Source organism: Alligator mississippiensis, chromosome 15 (assembly GCF_030867095.1).
Source record: "Alligator mississippiensis isolate rAllMis1 chromosome 15, rAllMis1, whole genome shotgun sequence".
Taxonomy (NCBI): domain Eukaryota; kingdom Metazoa; phylum Chordata; order Crocodylia; family Alligatoridae; genus Alligator; species Alligator mississippiensis.
The window spans coordinates 1,214,175-1,232,721 of NC_081838.1; the positions used below are offsets into that span (position 1 = coordinate 1,214,175).

Genomic DNA, 18,547 nt, shown 5'->3' on the forward strand with positions numbered 1-18,547 from the left:
CAAGGGAGCACCGCCGGGCCCGGGGCAGCCTGGCTCCCGGCTTCCTGCCGCGGCCAGGGGGGCTTGGGCAGAACACAGCGGGGAAGCTCTTTGGTGGTGGGAGGGATGTGTCACGGACACCTGGGTTCTGTGTGCGTGTATTTGTGTGTGTATCCGTCACGGACACCTGGGTTCTGTGTGTGTGTTTCCTGGACACCGGGGGGGGGTGTCTGTGTCACAGACACCTGGAGGTGGGTGTGCACATTTCCTGCATGCCTGGGTTCTGTGTGTGTGTGTGTGTGTGTGTGTGTGTGTTTTCCGAATGCCTGGGTTCTGTGTGTGTGTGCATCCTGGATTCCCAGGTCGTGTGTGTGTGTCCTGGATGCCTGGGTTGTGTGTGTGTATCCATCCAGGACACTTGGGTTGTGTGTGTCCGTGTCCTGAATACCTGGGAGGGTGCGTGTCCATGTGCCTATCTGTCCCAGACATCTGGGTTGTACGTGTTTCCTGGATGCCTGGGTTCGTTCTGCGCGTGTGTCTTGGATGCCTGTGTTGTGTGTGTATGTGCACAGGTGTGTGTTCTGAAGGCCTGGGGTCTGTGTGTGGGTGGAGCTGGAGGGTTGAGGATTGGGCTGAGCAGGCCAATTTGGGGTTAAAGATGTCTATGAGAGCAAGGCAGGCTGGGTTCTAGGCTTGGGGGAAGCAGAAGGGACACGACCTGGGTTCATGACCTCGGTTTTAGGCTCAGGATGGCCAGGGCCACTCCCCCCCCTGCAGCCCCGGCCAATTACTTTGTAGCTCCGTGCCTCAGTTTCCTTCTCTGCGCACGGGGGAAGATGCTCCTCTCCCTCTCATTCAGGCCAGGCTGTCCTGGGGCAGTAGCCAGTCCAGGACCTTGGAACGTGCCTGCGAGCCCTTGGCAACCGAAAGCCGGCTGCGTTTTGGGGCCAGCCCCTTTGGAGCACTTCTCTCTCCCCGACAGAGGTGCCTCAGCTCCCTCCTGCCGCGGGCGGGAGGGCAGCGCAGCCCAGTGCCCGCTGGGAGGGGACGGGTGAATCAGAGGCCAGGACTCCAGGAACCCGCGTGGGTGGCACTGCGCCCCACCCCGCCCCGGGGCCTGTCATCCTGGCGAGCCCCCAGCCGGCCCGGCCCAGAAGGAGGGGGCCTAAAGCCGTGCGGCTGGTTTGGGGAAGCCATTAGCCAGGAGACAGAGCCTGGACTCGTTCTCCAGGGGCCTGGGCGTACTGAGGGCCCCGAGACGGGCCGCGATGAGGTCCCACGACGAATGGGCATGTAAGTTCCTCCTGGCTCTCGGCCGCTGCCCCCCAGATCTTCCCCTCGCCAAGGCCACACTTCTCCCTGCCTCCCTCCCCGCTCTGGGCACCCAGCCCTGCAGGGAGCCAGCCCCGGGTGATGACGAATAGGTTGGGACCTCTGGGGTGTGCTGGAATTTCCCCCTGCTCTACAGCTCGCCGTCAGGGCTCAGACAGGATCCAGGCACTTCCATGGTGCCCCTGCAGAGCATTTCCCCCCTGCTCAGGTGGCGCGTTGCACTCGGGCAGGCCGCGGGGTTAGCCCTGGGGCCATGGCGTCTTTGCCAAGGGCATCAGGGAGGTAGAGGCAGGGGGCACAGATGGCACCGGCCGCTGCTTCTCTCCCGAACCACAAAAACGCCCGCAAGCCGGACTGTCTCCTCGCTGCCTGGGTTTCGGGGGCTTTACAATGAATCTGTCCCCGTCATGTCATGTGAGCAGGAGGGGGGGAAAGCAGCAGACTGCCGGAAGTGCCTGGGGAGGGGGCGGGGGGCAGTCACCCCCCCACTTCGAGTCCTGTTTACACAAACCAGGCAGGGGCAGCGGCATTTCTATCCAAGCAGCAGCCAAGGTGTCAATTGACTTTGCGGCTTATTATCATCATCTGGGTTCCTGCTAATCTCTCCGCTCCATGGGTGTGAACGGCCCTTTCTCCTTTCCTAATGGTCTTGATGTTCCACTCTTCAAGCTCGCCTTTTCTCTGCTTGCCTGCCCTTCCTGCGACCCTCTCTCCTCCTCTCCCCAGCCCTGCAGGCCATTTGTAGCTCTAGCTCCAGCCCTTCGCGCCGTCGCCGTCGCAGGGGCGTATTGGAGGCACTCAAGAAATCACGGTTTTGGTGTGTGGCGCCAAATAAGAGATGTCCAATGAACTGTTCCCGGCCGCAGGGCTCGTGACGCAGCGGCTTTTGGCTTTTTCTGGCGCGTCGTGTTCTGGTTCTTTTGTTTTAAAACTTGATAGATCATCTAGCAAACGAGCATGCGGGCCGTAGCTCTGGTGGTCTTTGCTATGCTTTTAACTGGGATCATCTAGTGTCAGCCTCGCTCCTTATTAATTAAGCTTCTGGTTTTGCTTCAGCTGCAGAAAAATAGCGGTTGAGCCTTACAGGATGATGTGCCCATGCCAGGTGCACCCACCTTTCCAAAATCCTAGATCCGCCCAGGCCTGGAGATGTCTCTTGCGTTCCCCCACCTCCATGATCTAGGTCTGGTTGTAGCCTGCGAGCTGCTGTTCAGCTAGAGAAGCCTCTGCAGCCAGGAAAACCTGTGCCTCTCATCTCCGGAGCCAAAACTTTCTCTTAGCCGTGGCCTGGATGCCTTGGACCCGGGAGGGGAGAAACCCCGGCCTCCACGGTTCATGCTTGGGGTGGTGGGAGGCTCTGAGCCATCAGCTTCTCTCGGATCTGTGCCAGGTTACCAGGACCACGTCTTGAGCGGTGTCTAGGGGGGACCCTGTCCTGCCCGCGGAGAAACACGCAGGTTCATGCCTGCCTGGAGAACCAGCAGCCCTGACTGGAGGATCTCCCTCTCCCTCCTTCCCTTGCACTGGGTGGGCTTTGACCTGGCTGGATGGAGTTGCCTGCCCCCCCAGGAGAGGACAGAAAGCAGCTTTCAGGGGCACATACGAGCACTGCCTGGTGCCTCCCCGCCAGCACGGATGCAGGGCCAGAGCTGGGTGTGGGGGGTGTTCTTGGGTCTGTGCATCCAGGAGGACAGGCCTCCAGGTCTGTGCTGGCCCCCGCTGGCCCCGATGCCTGCTGGGCCCTGCCTGTGCCTCACCTGAGCCTGGAAGCGCCCGGGGTCCTGGAGCCTGAGTAAGGCTGGTTCAGGAGAGGAAGGGCCGGCCGGCCGGGCCCCGTGGGAGGAAAGCCCATAAACATCCGCTGAGCTTCCTCCTCACCTTCCTTCCTCCCCAGCCCCGCCTGGGCGTGGAGTGGCTGCGGTGCCCAGCAGGGAGAGGGCAGGCGGGGCCCCGAGGGTGCTGAGACCCAGAGCCGAGGCCCTGCAGGGACGCCGGGAAGCTTGCCCGGCGCTTCCAGTGCAGTGTCCGGTTGTTTGCTGGGTGGGGGGCAGCTGTCTGCAAGGGGAGCTGATGTGTGTGGGCGCGTGTGCATGCACACATGTGTAGGTACTGGAGCACATGCAGGTGCACCTGTGTGTATACACGCATGTGTGGGCGGGTGTGCTTTGGCGTGTGTGTGGGCATGTTTTTGCATATATGTGTGTGTGTAGTTTTGCATGCATGTGCACCTTTTGGTGGGCATGTGTATAGGTGCATGTGCTCTCGTGTACAGGTGTGGGCATGTGCGTGCATGGGTGTGTGCTTGCATGTGTGTACATGTTCATGAGTGGGCCTGGTGTCCCACCAGCCTCCCGAATCCTGGCTTCTGCCCTTCCATCAGCATCATACTGGGCCCAGCGCCAGTTCCCCACATGCCCACATGTCTTGCCTGCCATCTTTGCCAGCTGCCGGGCTCCACAGTCCCTGCCACAGGCCCCTGGTACCCTGGGCATCCCCTGTGACCACCCCCCTCCCAATCTCTTTCAGGCCTCGTAGCCGACCTCGCCATGTTCAGCAAGAAAAAGAAGCGCCTGGAGATTTCGGGCCCCTCCAACTTCGAGCACCGGGTGCACACGGGCTACGACCAGCAGGAGCAGAAGTTCACGGGGCTGCCACGCCAATGGCAAGGCCTCATCGAGGAGTCGGCCAAGCGGCCCAAGCCCCTCGTGGACCCCGCCTGCATCACGGCCATCCAGCATGGCTCGCAGAAGGTAAAGGTGAGTGAGGCAGGGGTCTCTCAGGGGTTACCTGACACCCTGCCATGGCTTGGCGGGGCACCAGATACCCCCCCCAAATCATCCTCCTCCCTTGGATCTTTTTTAAGGTGCCAGTCATTAAGGGCAATATGGTCATTGCAGATCCCCCCACACCCCGTCTCCCCCCAGGTCTCTTAGGCCCACCCCAGATGCAGCTGCATCCTGCACCCAGCTGGGAGAATATGAGGGCTCCCTGCCCCTGGACCCCCTTGGAGCTCCAGAGCCATGTTGGGGGGTCACCGCATTGGGGCCACAGATGGGATAGGGGAAGGGGGTGGCCTGTCTCCCTAGCTCTGGCTCCCCCGATCTCCATGTGCCAGCTCCCAGTGCCAGGTCAGGGGGCTGGGGACCGGCCACGCTGCCCCCATTCTCCCTGCCAGGGGCAAGGTGTGTCCCAGGACCCTCCCCTCCATGCTGCCCCCCTTCCCCCAGGGTCCCACGGTGGGGAACAGCAGCCTACATGTGACCTCCCAAGGGTCCCTGCTCTGGCCCTCCCAGAAGCTCAGGCTCTCGGGGGACTTTTCTCTGGGGGGAGTCTAGGGGGCCCGCAGCCCCCTCCTCCCCGGCTTCAGGCGCTGGCTGGTTTCCACCCTGTGGTTTGCACTGATTTCTAAGTGCCCTTTGGAGCTAAAAATACCGGCGCTTCCAGACAGTGGCTCGGGTTTTCTGGGCCACGGCAGAGAAAATTGCCGGGTGGACCTAAGGGCGTGGGTCTTCCTAGAAAAGAACGTGAGCATCAGAGCTGCCGCGGGCTGGATCAGACCCAAGGTCTGGCCTGCCCTGTCCCCTGCGTCCGAGAGCAGAGCTGGAAGGGAGAGGGACGGGATCTGAGCAGGGATCTCGCACGTTTCTTTCCCCCTCGCAGCCTCCAGCATTGAAGGTCCAAGACGTATTCATCCCGAGGCCGTGCCCCCCTCTCCCGAGCTGGTTTTCTATATTGCAAAGAGGTGGGGAAGGTGCAGAGAAGGGCAGCGAGGGGGATCGGGCTATGGGGGAGACTAACGAGGCCAGGCCTGGGGGGATTAGGAGAGAGGTGCTGGAGAGGGGACGGTGCAAGGGTTTATAACATACAAAGTGGTGAAGAGATGGTCCCGGGGCATTGATTCCTGGCCATGTCTCGCCAGACAAGGATGAGGGGTCCCAGCCCAAGATGAGCAGGCCGGCAGTGTAACACTGACACTGAGATGGTTGTTTCCCCCCACGTGGGGTGAAAGTGGGGAGCTCGCAGGCACCGGGTGCAGGGGGAGCAGAGAGTTCAGCCAGATCCCCCCGGGGGCTGGGCTCGTGCTGGGGGAAAGGGTCATCGGGGGCTGTCGGGCACAGGAGTGCAGGGCACAGCTTTGGGATTGCCACATCCTGGACCCTCGATGGCTGCGACGGGGAGAGGAACAGGGGGAAACCTGCCCGGACCCCGTCATTCTCTGGCATGCGGGGACTGGGCAGCACGGATGCGGGGTCTGCCCCCATCCCTGGCAACTCCGATGCCCTTGTGTTTCTCTCGGGCTCCCCAGAGCCGACTGCATCACCTCTGGGCGGCCGCCCGGGATGCACAGGGTCCTGAGCGAGGTCTCCGGAGGGCTCGGAGAATCCGAACCCTCCCCAGCCCCCTCCTCCACGGCTCATGGCCCCCCGCCCCGCTGGGGCTGGCACCCGGCCTGGTCTCCGCTGCGCGGGAATGTGCTGCCTCCGCACTCTCGGAGATGAACCCCCTCCTGGCCTGGCGCCGCCCCAGCAGGCCTGGCAGTCTGGGAGGGGGGCTGGAGACCCCAGGTGTCCCTCTCCCCCACCAGATCATAGAGCGCCATCCCCCCCCCTCCCCGTGTGACTCTTGGGGGGACAGTGTGGAGCTTCCTCCCCTCCTCCTCCTCCTCTTGCCTTTGCCAGTGGCTGCAGGGGGCTTTGCTGGCCTGGATTTTGGGGGAGGGGGCTGGTCCGGGTCTGCCCTGGAGGGGGGCGTCATGTGGGCCATGTTGTCTTGTGAGCTCTGGCGAGGCCCCGAGTTCAGAGCAGCCGTACAGCTCCGAGCACCGTGCACAATTGCCCTGTGCGACAGACTCACACCCCTGCCGCACGCACGCACGCTCTTGTACTTCCCACACATGCCTACCCCCTGCATGCACACACACATGCTCCCACACCCCCCCCATACACACAGGCTGACACAGACCCACCCCACACATGCATGCACATGCTGTCACCCCCTTATACACACCCCCAGCTCTCACACACCCCGACATGCATGCTCACACCCCCCAGCACACACATGCTGACAGACCCGGCCCACACAGGGGTCACCCCCCCACACACACACTCATGCTGTCACGCCCACTCTCACATGCCCTAACACACACACATCCCCTGACATGTTCACTCACACCCTCATGCACCCGCTCTTGCAATCCCTTTGTATACCTGCTGACGCAGACCCCCCTCGCAGACACTCACACGCATACATCCTTCACATATGCTCACAACCCGCACACACGCACACATGCCCTTGCACCCCCCTCGCATGCAGACACCCACACCCATGCTCACACCCCCCCACACCTGTACGCTCATGCCCTCAGGCCCCCACAGGCTCTCAACCCCCCCCCCCCCATACACACACACACCTGCTCCTCCCTTCCCTTCTGCCCCCTTCCCAAGCCATTTCATCCCCCCATCATCTCATTCCCCTTTGATTTGGGTTTTGTGTTGTTTTTTCCTCCCGGCCCCCAGAGCATCGTGCGGGGGAACAAGCCCGCGCCCGACGGGTCCCTGGCCTGGCTGCTGGACGAGTTTGAGAACGTGTCCGTGTCGCGCTCCAACTCCCTGCGCCGGGACAGCCCCCCGCCCCCCGCTCGCCTGGACCCCCCCCGGCAGCCCAACGGCCTCAGCCTGGGCGAGGGAGCTCCCCGGGCCCACCCCGACCGCAGCCAGGAGCCCCCGGAGCGCAGCCGGCGCGGGGCCGGCGCGGCCCGCCCGCCCCCCCCTGAGTACCCCCGGCCCCGGGCGGGCGGGGAGCACCGGGGGCGGCGGGACGGGGCGGAGCGCCGGCCCCATGCCCCGCGGGCGGGCGAGGGCAGCCCCCCGGCCCCCCGGGACAAGCGCCCACTCTCGGGGCCCGACATGCGGACACCCCGGCTGCCCGCGGGGAACGGGGCGGCGAAGACGGCACAGCAGACGGGGCGGGGCTTCCACACCTACCCGCGGGCCGAGACCGACCCTGGCCGCAGCGCGGGTGCCCAGGTAACCGCCCCCTCCCCCAAAACCAGCCCCCTCCTCCCCCTGCGGAGGCTGGGGCTGCCCCCAGGGAGTGACAGGGCTGAGGTGGGGCCACATACACGTATGCACATGCATGTGCACGGATATATGGGCACTCCACACGCATGCCCCTACTCACACCCCACACATGCACCTCTCCACATGCACGCTCCCCAGGCACTCGCGCACATCCTTCCACATGCACACGTATGCACACACACGTGCGTATACACCCCTACTTGACCCCCCCCACCCACGCACTCCCCATGCACTCACACATCCCAGACATTCATGTACGTGTACACGCATGCCTGTGCACGTTTACCCCTACTCACACACCCCCAGGCACACTCCCCATGCATTCACACACATCCCACAGGCACACTCATGCATATACACATGTACACCCACCCACACACACCCCCCTACTGGAATCCCCCTCCACATACACACTCCCCATGCACTGCACACACCTCACATGCACATGTATGTGCACACACATGCACATACACATGTACACTCTTCCACACATACATCCCTGCTCAAACACACACACTCCACCTGCACTCGCACATATCCCACACATGGGTGCATACACGTGCATATATACTTGTACCTGTACCCCTACACATGCTCACACCTGCTCCCCCCACACACATTTGCACCCACCTCCCCCCATACATACACACACACTCATGCACCCCCTTCCCATACACACATATGCACGTGCATGCACACACACATCTACACGTGTACTCACACATACACCCACCCCGCAAACTCACTCTCAGCCCTCCACACTCACGCCCCCCCCCACGCACGCCCCCATATCCATCCACACCTACACCCACCCCCACAGCAGGCAGCCCTGCCTCTTCCCCTGGGGCAGCTTCAGTCCCCCCAGCCCGGAGCTCCCGGGTAAGCCTCTGCCCGCCGCCCCTCTGTGCTGCGGGGCCTGGGGGTCTCCCCTGACCTCCCCCAGCTCCTTTCCCAGGGACGCTCGGGCCTGCCGGGTCCCTCGCTACCTGTGTGCTGCCCTACGAGCTGCCCCCTGCCCGCCTCCACTTCCCCCCCCACGTACCTCAGATGCCTCCGTGCGGCCTTTCCACCCCCTCCATCCACCTCCCTGCCCCCATCCATCCAATCATCCCCTCATTTCTGCACCCCCATCCCTCTAACCCCTCTCTCTGCAGCACCGGGGCGGGAGCGGGGGGCATCTCCACTGCCTTCTCCCTCGGGCTCTGGCTCACACAGCCTCTCTGTTTTCTCCACCCCTGTCCAGGCTGACCGCCGGCCCCAGGACACAGCCTCCAATGGGCCCCTCGGTGGGTCCTCCCAGCCCCGCGCTGGGCCCCCTGCGCCACCCCCGCCAGGGCTGTCGCCGCACGCCTCAGAGCCCCACCTGCCCCGTGCCGCGCCGCCCCCAGCGCCCCCCCAGCCCCGCTCGCCCCAGCGTGAGCCGCAGCGCGTGTCCCACGAGCAGTTCCGAGCCGCCCTGCAGATGGTGGTGGACCCCGGCGACCCCCGCACCTACCTGGACAACTTCATCAAGATCGGCGAGGGCTCCACTGGCATCGTCTGCCTGGCCACAGTGCGCAGCTCTGGCAAGCTGGTGGCTGTCAAGAAGATGGACCTGCGCAAGCAGCAGCGCCGTGAGCTGCTCTTCAATGAGGTACGGGGTGGGCCTTGGGGCCAGGCATGTGGAGCTTTAGGTTCCCTGGGGCCGTGTGCATGGAGCTGGAGGTTCCTTGGGGTTATGTGCATGGAGCCAGAGGATCCCTGGGGCTCTGTGCATGGAGCTGGTGGTTCCTTGGATCCATGTGAATGGAGCCGGGGGATCCCTGGGGCTGTGTGCATGGAGCTGGTGGTTCCTTGGATCCATGTGCATGGAGCCAGAGGATCCCTGGGGCTGTGTGCATGGAGCTGGAGGTTCCCCAGGCCTGTGTGCAAGGAGCTGGAGGTTCCCCGGATCCATGTGTGTGGAACTAGATGATCCCCGGGTCCATCTACATGGAGCTGGATATTCCCTGGGCCATGGGCATGAAGCTGGCAGTTCCTTGCATCTGTGTGCACACAGCTGGATGTTCCTTGTATCCGTGTGCACAGAGCTGGGCATTCCCTGGGTCCGTGTGCATGGAACTGGACATTCCCTGGACCTGTGTGCATGGAGCTGACGATTCCCTGGGTCATAGAGTTGTAGAGTCCTGGAGCTGTGGGGCTGGAAGGGACCCGCAGGGGTCGCATCCAGTACAGCCCCCGGCCCGAGGCAGGATCATCCCCGGACAAATCCAGCATTGAACCTCTGAGCAACATGACCATCAGCCCTGACCCCGCACTGGGCATCACCCCTGCCTCTGCCCCTGAGAAAGCAGGGGGGCTGCGGGGGGCAACATCCTGCCGCTGCCGCCTCTGCCGCCAAGGGGGGTCATGGACGCTGCAGAGAGCCCAGGCAGAGGCCGTGCACCCACTTGAGAGGGAGGGGAAACACCCCCAGTCTGGACCAGTCTGACCAGGGGGAAATCCCTTCCTGCCCCAGTGCAGCGTGGGGCTGAGCCTGAGTGCAGGGCCAAGACCCTCCAGCCAGGACCCCACGGGGTTGGTGCCAGCAGGAGCATTGGCACAGCCCAGCCCCATCCCCTGCAGCCAGCGCCCTAAAACCCCCCTGACACATGGAGCAGAAGTGGGACCACGTGCATAGAGCTGGGCATTCACAGGGCACGGGTCAGACATGCCCGAGGCCCCGTGTGCCCAGAGCTGGATGTCCCCTAGGCCACATGTGCACTGGTTGCACGTGTCTGGGGCCCACGCACATGGAGCTGTACATGCTCAGGGGCTTTTAAACCGCCTCCGCCCCATCTCATGGGGGCAGCGGATGGCTCCACAGCCCTTCTAGGACCCCCTCCCCCCACAAGGTGCTCTTCCTACCCAGGTATGGGGGGCTCAGGGTGTCTGGGCTCCTGGGCCTGATCCTGTCCAGGCCTTGGGGGTCCATCCCAGCCCCCCAGGCTCTGCTGCCCCATGCCCCGCCCACATTGGCACCAGGTGCTGTACGTTGCCGGGTATCCCCCCTCCCAGCCCAGCCTGACCCCCGTGCCCCCCATGCAGGTGGTGATCATGCGGGACTACCAGCACGAGAACGTGGTGGAGATGTACAACAGCTACCTGGTGGGCGACGAGCTCTGGGTCGTCATGGAGTTCCTGGAGGGCGGCGCCCTCACCGACATCGTCACCCACACCAGGTGCGCCGGACGCCTGGGTTCCCTCCCAGCTCTGCCCCAGGGTGTCGGGGAGGGGGTGACGGGGACCTCGGATGCCTGGGGCATCTTCTCCGCTGTGCCAAGCTGTGGACACACGGGTGGTTGGGGTTGGGGAGGGGGCGACCAGCCCCTCGGACTCCTGGGTTCCCTTCCAGCTCTGGGGCTGAGCGCAGGCTCTCCATTAAAGCTGGGGGGTGATGACAGGGTCCCTGGGCCCCCGGGCTCCCTTCCCTGAACGGTGCCCCCCCTCACAGGATGAACGAGGAGCAGATCGCGGCCGTGTGCCAGGCCGTGCTGCGGGCGCTGTCCGTGCTGCACGCGCAGGGCGTCATCCACCGCGACATCAAGAGCGACTCCATCCTGCTCACCCACGACGGCCGAGTGAGGACCCCCCCCGCCCCCCTCCGTACCCCTTCAGGGGCTTCCCCCCAGCCCAGGGTCATGGGGTGGACCCCCCCAACCCCCCCAGGCATCCTTTGTGGTGCGGGCGGTGCTAGAGCTGCCCCCCGGGCTGGGTCTGCCCCCCCTTCCAGCTGGCCCTGACCCCTGTCCCCCCAGGTGAAGCTGTCGGACTTCGGGTTCTGCGCCCAGGTGAACAAGGAGGTGCCGCGCCGCAAGTCCCTGGTGGGCACCCCCTACTGGATGGCGCCCGAGCTCATCTCCCGCCTGCCCTATGGCCCTGAGGTGAGACCCTCCCTCCCCTCCCCCCAACCTGTGCATCATTTTCCCCTCTCCTGGGCCTCAGGTTCTCTCCCCCTGCCTCAGTTTCCCCTCCCCTGTGCTCGTTTCTCTTCCCTGTGCCTCAGTTTCCCTTCCCCTATGCTTGTTTCCCCTCCACACCATGGTTTCTGTGCCTCAGTTTCCCCTCTCCCCATGTCTCAGTTCCCCTTCCACCATACTTGTTTCCCCACCGTGCCTCAGTTTCCCCCTCTCACCCTCATCTATGGAGCCTAGGAGCCAGGCACTGCTGGAGTGGCACTCCCTGGCTCAGGGGATGGGGGTGGGGAGCTCCAGCCCCTCCCCCCGCCCCCACTGACCCCCCTGCCCGGGCAGGTGGACATCTGGTCGCTGGGGGTGATGGTGATGGAGATGGTGGACGGGGAACCCCCCTACTTCAACGAGCCGCCGCTCAAGGCCATGAAGATGATCCGTGACAGCCCCCCCCCGCGGCTCAAGAATGCCCACAAGGTACCGGGGTCTGGCCCCCCTCTGCCCCCAGCACCCCCCCCGGGGCAGGGGCTACCCCCTGACGCCCAACCCCCCCGCTACAGTTGCTCTTGGGGGGATGAGGGGGGGGTGGAGTATTATGGGGTGTGGGGGGTATTATGGAGTGGGGGTATTGGCGTGTGTGGAGGGTATTTTGGGATGTGGGGTTAGTATTATGGGGTGTAGAGGGGGATTATGTGGTGTGGGGGGTTTACAGGGTGGAGGGTATGATGGGGTGGCAGGGCATTATGAGGTGGGGGATTGATCAGCTGGAGGGGGAGTATTATGGGATGCGGAGAAGGGATTATAGGGCGAGTGTGGGGGAATTATGGGGTGTGGGGAGGGGATTATGGGGTGGGTGGTATTATGGGGTGGGTGTGGGGAGGGGTTGTGGGGGGTATGATGGGGAGAAGGGGAGTATTCTGGGGTGTGGGGAGAATATTATGGGATCTGTTTGGGAAGTATTATGGGGTGGAGGGGAGCATTATGGGATGTGACGGGGGCACCTACCCTGGTGTGACAGCTCAGAGCTGTGCAGGGCTGGGGGTCTCTGCCTCCTCCCCCCGGCCCCTGCCCTCATGCCCCTCATCCCCCCCCAGGTGTCCCCGCTGCTGAAGGGCTTCCTGGAGCGCCTGCTGGTGCGGGAGCCGGCGGCACGAGCCACGGCAGGCGAGCTGCTGTCCCACCCCTTCCTGGCCAAGGCCGGGCCACCGGCTGCCATCGTCCCCCTCATGCGCCAGCACCGGCTGCGATGAGCTGCCTGCCGCCGCCGCGCACCAAAGACCGGGGTGGGGGGGCCATGGACCCCCCCTGCCCAGCCTGGCCACGGGGCCCACGGACCGGACTGACTGTGCCACTACTGTCCCGGCCACGGGAGGGCTCCCTGCCCCCGCCCCGTGGCCCCTACTACTGAGCTGGGGGGTATTATGGCCCCCCCCTTTTTTAGACACCCAAAGGGGTGAATCTGGGCCTGGGAGGGGGTTAACTCAGCCTGCTCCTCCCCCGTGACCCCTCCCCCATGGGGCTGGGTGTGTGTGGGGGGGGTCCAGGCAAGGGGCATCTGTGTTGACCCCCCCCGAAGGGCTCCGATCCTGGAGACCAGCACAATGATGGGGGGGGTGTGGTGCACCTGCCTCAGCTCCCTCCCTTTCCTGACCCCCCCTCCAGGGGGGGCCACACCAGCCCCCACCTACCACACTACTGCCTTGCACCCCGCCTGGGCCCGATCCTGACCCCACTGCTCCCCCCCCTCACCCCTGGGATTCGCTCCGGGGCCGGGGCTGGGACCCCAGAGCTTGCCCAGGAGGACACTACTGAGGGGGAGCCGGGGGGGGGGGGGACAACCGCTATTTATACGGGGCTTTTGTAACACTGCAGTTCGGGGGTGTCCGGCCCCCGGCCCAGCCGCGAGCTGAGCCCTGGGCGGGGCTGGGCCGGACTCTGTCCTGATCGGGTCCAGGTCAGTTTTACTATTAAAGGGTTTTTTCGTTTTGGAGCCGCTGCCTTGGGCTTTGTCGGGGCTGGGAGGGGCGGGGGGGGATGACGACACATGAGGGGGTCCTGGCATCCCAGCCTGGCTGTGGGGGTCTCCGGCCTGACTAGGGGGTCCCTGGCCCAGCTATGGTGGGTCCTGACCTGGCTATGGGGTCCCGGCCTGAAGCAGGCCTCAGCCCCCCAGATGTGGCCCAGTCCCCAAGAGAGAGGCCAGGTCTGGGTAGGCGCCAATTGCCTTGGCCAGCAGCTGGGTTTTGGGGTCTTGGGGGCTGTGGGTGGGGAGTGAGGGGCACCGGCAGGGCTTGGGGGGGCCATGGGATGGATGGACACGCCCCTGGGGAGGCTGGCTCGGGGGCCCCGTCCCCGGGAGAGCCTGTGGGGGCGGGGCATGGAAGGGAAGGGGTTAATCAGGGAGAAGGGACTAGTGGTTAGAGGCAGGTGGGGGTGGGGGCTGGCTGGGAGCCCGTTTCTGGGGGGGGGTAGAGCCTGGGGGCCCGGACGCAGGGTTTGGCCCCAGGACTCCAGGGTGCCCGGGCGGGGCCCTGGGGCTGGGGTCAGGGGTCGAGGAACAAAGCATGCTGGGAAAAACAAGTTGCATCTCGAACCTCTCTGGGTGGAAGTGTTTATTGCTGGCGGGAGGTGGGGTGCAGAGGCTGGGCTGGAGAGCAGAGGATCATGGGAAGACAGCTTTCCCAGGCAAAGAGCATCATGGGAAGGCCAATCAGAGGCTCATGAGGAGGCCAAAATCCCAGGGAGAGATGATCACGGGGGGGCCGTTTCCAAGCGGGATGCTTCCCCAGGCAGAGAGGATCATGGGAGGACCGTTTCCTTGGCAGAGAGGATCATGGGAAGGCTTTTTTTCTGGGCAGAGGTTCATGGGAAGGCTGCTTTCCAAGCAGCTCAAGGGAAAGCTGCTTCTGCAGGCAGAGAGGATCATGGGAAAGCCATTTTTCTGGGCAGAGGATCATGGGAAGACCTTTTTCCAAGCAGAGAGGATCATGGGAAGGCTGTTTTCTAAGCAGAGCGATTCATGGGATGACAGTTTTCTAAGCGGAGAGGATCATGGGAAGGCCGTTTCCAAGCGGGGAGGATGATGGGAAGACCGTTTCCAAGTGCAGAGGATCATGGGAAGGCCGTTTCCAAGCAGGGAGGATCATGGGAAGGCCGTTCCAAGCAGGGAGGATGATGGGAAGGCCGTTCGAAGTGCGGAGGATGATGGGAAGGCCGTTCGAAGCGGGGAGGACGATGGGAAGGCCGTTTCCAAGCGCAGAGGATCATGGGAAGGCTGTTTCCAAGCAGAGAGGATCATGGGAAGACCGTTTCCAAGCAGAGAGGATGATGGGAAGGCCGTTTCCAAGCGCAGAGGATCATGGGAAGGCTGTTTCCAAGCAGAGAGGATCATGGGAAGACCGTTTCCAAGCAGAGAGGATGATGGGAAGGCCGTTCCAAGCGGGGAGGACGATGGGAAGGCCGTTTCCAAGCGCAGAGGATCATGGGAAGGCCGTTTCCAAGCAGAGAGGATCATGGGAAGACCGTTTCCAAGCAGGGAGGATGATGGGAAGGCCGTTTCCAAGCAGGGAGGATCATGGGAAGGCCGTTTCCAAGCGCAGAGGATCATGGGAAGACCGTTTCCAAGCAGAGAGGATGATGGGAAGGCCGTTTCCAAGCAGAGAGGATCATGGGAAGACCGTTTCCAAGCAGGGAGGATGATGGGAAGGCCGTTTCCAAGCAGAGAGGATCATGGGAAGGCCGTTTCCAAGCAGGGAGGATGATGGGAAGGCCGTTCCAAGCGGGGAGGATGATGGGAAGGCCGTTTCCAAGCAGGGAGGATGATGGGAAGGCCGTTCCAAGCGGGGAGGACGATGGGAAGGCCGTTTCCAAGCAGAGAGGATGATGGGAAGGCCGTTCCAAGCGGGGAGGACGATGGGAAGGCGGCTCAGCTGCACTTGCAGTAGAAGGCGGAGATGCTGTCGTCCCAGTCCCCGAGCAGCCCCTTGCGCACCTCCTGCAGCCGGTAGACGACGCCGGCGCTGAAGCGCTTGGTGGAGCCCTCCTTGCCACGCCGGCTCCAGACGGTGAGCTCGCAGCGCGGCGCCACCACCAGCGACGACACGCGGTCGTTCCAGTCCCGCGGCAGGTAGGGCATGTCCGTGCCCGGCGGCACCGGCAGCACGCGGCCCCCGCAGCACTGGTCGTAGTAGGGGCTGGCGTCCGCGTAGAGCTGGGCGCACAGCTTGGTGCCGTTGATGTCCTTCAGGTCGGCCGGCGCCGGGCACTGCGCCCCCCCCGGGCACGCCAGCGCCGCCAGGGCCAGGGCCGCGGCCGCCACCAGCTGCGCTGGGCTCATGGTTGCAGGGAGTCGTGGGGGCGGGCGAGGGGCCCTGGCTTTATAGGGCGGGCGTGGGAAGGGCCCGGGTGCGGGGGGACGCAGATGGCTGGAGTTCCCACGGGGGGGGGGGAGGTGTCCAGGAGGCTGCTTGGGATGGGGGGGTTGGTTTGGGAGTTTGGGGCTGGGACTAGGGGGCACTGGACACTGGACAGACACCCCCCTGGCTGGGACTTGGGGGCACCGGGTGCTGTGGAGACCCCCCCCCCCTGGCTGGGATTTGGGGGCACCGGTTACTGTGGAGACCCCCCAGGCTGGGATTTGGGGGCACTGGGTACTGTGGAACCCCCCCTGGCTGGGATTTGGGGGCACCAGGTACAGTGGAGACCCCCCAGGCTGGGATTTGGGGGCACTGGGTACTGTGGAGACCCCCCCTGACTGGGATTTGGGGGCACCAGGTACAGTGGAGACCCCCCAGGCTGGGATTTGGGGGCACCGGGTACTGTGGACACCCCCCCCAGCTGGGATTTGGGGGCACCAGGTACAGTGGAGACCCCCCAGGCTGGGATTTGGGGGCACTGGGTACTGTGGAGACCCCCCCCCGGCTGGGATTTGGGGGCACCGGGTACTGTGGAGACCCCCCCCGGCTGGGATTTGGGGGCACCGGGTACTGTGGAGACCCCCCCTGGCTGGGATTTGGGGGCACCAGGTACAGTGGAGACCTCCCAGGCTGGGATTTGGGGGCACCGGGTACTGTGGAGACCCCCCCCAGGCTGGGATTTGGGGGCACCGGGTACTGTGGAGACCCCCCCAGGCTGGGATTTGGGGGCACTGGGTACAGTGGAGACCCCCCAGGCTGGGATTTGGGGGCACCGGGTGCTGTGGAGACCCCCCCCAGGCTGGGATTTGGGGGCACTGGGTACAGTGGAGACCCCCCAGGCTGGGATTTGGGGGCACCGGGTGCTGTGGAGACCCCCCCAGGCTGGCACTGGGGAGCACTGGTGAATAGGACCCCGGTGTCCAGGAGGCTGGTTGGGATTTGGGGGGTGGGGTGCGGGGTCCCCCCCAGACGGAGGAGAGAAGCCGGGCGTCTGGGAGGCGGGTTGGCAGTAGGGGTTCAGCCCCGCACCTCTTTACTTGCGTTGTGCCTCAGTTTCTCCATTTGCAACACTGGGCAGGGGTAGCCCCCCCCACTACTCACATGCCCCCCCAACCCAGGTGTCCCCTTTCCCATGCCCCCCCCCCTCGCCCTTGTCTCTGCTCTGCAAATATTTGCCCCTGGGAGCAACGTGTCCCTGGGCTGGACCCCAAGGCCGCGGGGAGGGGAGGGGCTGGGGGGGTTCTCTTTAAGGGCAGCAGTCCCTTTAAGACTAATGAGCACCTGATAATAAGCTAATTTATCTATGCAAATAACTCCCCTAGCCCCTTAGGAGACCTCTGGGCCCCTCAGCCTACAATCAACCCCCTGGGGGGTGGCCCCATGCTAATTAATGCTCATTAGCCCCTATTAATATTCATGTCAGGCACAGGAAGGCGGGGGTAGGGGTGCTGCTGGTGAGCAAGGGGAACTGCAGTTTACAGAGGTGCAGGGCGCCTGGCCCTTTAAAAGGGGATTTGCCCCAGCTGGGGCAGATGGGAGGGGTAGGTGGGGCTGGAGCTGAGCCTGGAGCTAGACCCGGGGGTAAGTTTCTGCCCCTCTCCTAGTCTCGGGTATTTCCAGGCTGCCAAAGCCCTGGAGGGGGGTAGTTCCAAGCAACCCTATTGCCCCCCTGCCCCCCGCTCCTCTTGCCCTCCCCCCCCACCCCCAGGTGCCCCGGAGAGGCCACAACACTCAGCTCCCTTCGCTTTGGCTTTATTAACATCCAGAAAGACCCACCCCCGCCCCCCGGGGGACCAGCCCTGGGGCACCCGGTAAATACGGGCACAGTCGTGGGGGAGTCGCCCTGCTGCACTGCAGGGGCTAAGACACATGGGGGAATAAATAACATGGGACCTGCCACGGCCAGAACGGGCGGAACGGGGAAGCACTGACGTCGTGCCACGCGTGTGCACATGCTTGCACACCTAGCATTACACACAGATGCACATGCGTGCACATGCAGGCTCTCACATGTGGGAGGGTGTTGCCCTGGGAGTCTGCACAGGTAGTGCAGTGTAAACTTGTGTGCACATGCTCACAGGTGCAGTGTAAATGTGTGTGCACGTGCTCGCAGGTGCAGTGTAAATGTGTGTGCACATGCTCGCAGGTGCAGGGTGAACGTGTGTGCACATGCTCGCAGGTGCAGGGTGTGACATGCACAGTCACATGTGCACACATGCCTGCATGTTTGCGCACGGTCTAACCCGTGCACACGTGGTCTCAGGGGCTGGTGTGCCAGCAGGCGACGGGTATGACAAGTTTGTAGAGCAGGCGGAAGAGGTTGAGGATGGCGGCTTTCTCCAAGCACTCACGGGACGCCTGCGGGGACACACACACACACTTGTGTTAGAGCACACACAACAGCCACAAATTCCCGTGGGCATGCGGGGATCGCACCCCCAGGCTCGATTAAAATAAGCCACGGTCACATGCCACGTCCCCCTCCCCACAGCGTGGCCCCTTGCGCTCGCCGCCACGCGTGGCTCTCACCTGGCTGCTCTTGGCCCAAATCCTCTGCAGCCGCTTCCTGAGCCCGGTGGGGGCCTGGAAGGCGCCTCTGGGGGCCGGTGCCTTGAGCGGGATCTGTGGGGGTGAGACACGCGTGTTGCAGATGGTTGCTGGGGGGGGGGGTCACGCCCACAACTCCTCCCAAATTGGGGAGGGGGCGATTAGCCGCCTGCTCCTGAACCAGCTCCTCCTCCTCAGCCAGGCCTGGGATGGGGCGAGGGGCCTGGGAGCAGGACTGAGCCCCCCTGCAGGGACCTGCGGCTGC

At 64.0% G+C, this 18,547-nt stretch overlaps 2 protein-coding genes across 9 annotated transcripts in view; one reads left to right on the forward strand and one right to left on the reverse strand.

Annotated features, from left to right (window-relative positions):
• The window catches only part of PAK4 (p21 (RAC1) activated kinase 4), a 30,408-nt gene extending 17,098 nt beyond the window's left edge, over nt 1-13,310 (forward strand). For 5 of the 8 annotated variants that reach the window (XM_059717765.1, XM_059717767.1, XM_059717766.1 and 2 more), the window contains 8 exons: nt 3,838-4,067; nt 6,828-7,337; nt 8,635-9,024; nt 10,458-10,591; nt 10,864-10,990; nt 11,168-11,293; nt 11,663-11,797; nt 12,415-13,310. In XM_059717765.1, coding sequence (XP_059573748.1) covers nt 3,858-4,067; nt 6,828-7,337; nt 8,635-9,024; nt 10,458-10,591; nt 10,864-10,990; nt 11,168-11,293; nt 11,663-11,797; nt 12,415-12,570 — 1,788 coding nt within the window. In that variant the 5' untranslated portion in view covers nt 3,838-3,857 and the 3' untranslated portion in view covers nt 12,571-13,310. Of the gene's footprint in view, nt 1-134; nt 1,273-3,837; nt 4,068-6,827; nt 7,338-8,634; nt 9,025-10,457; nt 10,592-10,863; nt 10,991-11,167; nt 11,294-11,662; nt 11,798-12,414 lie in introns of those variants that run through there. The other 3 variants (XM_059717764.1, XM_059717763.1, XM_059717769.1) reach the window with 3 other exon arrangements.
• Nucleotides 13,311-13,863: 553 nt separating this feature from the next.
• On the reverse strand, nt 13,864-15,701 carry SYCN (syncollin). The gene has a single exon (XM_014607442.3). The coding sequence runs from the start codon at nt 15,654-15,656 to the stop codon at nt 15,246-15,248; it is 411 nt and encodes a 136-aa protein (XP_014462928.2). The 5' UTR covers nt 15,657-15,701; the 3' UTR covers nt 13,864-15,245.
• Between the last annotated feature and the right edge of the window lie 2,846 nt (nt 15,702-18,547).

Bases quoted from the DNA above. Each gene is read 5' to 3' on its own strand.
- SYCN (XM_014607442.3), bottom strand. From the start codon at position 15,656: ATGAGCCCAGCGCAGCTGGTGGCGGCCGCGGCCCTGGCCCTGGCGGCG.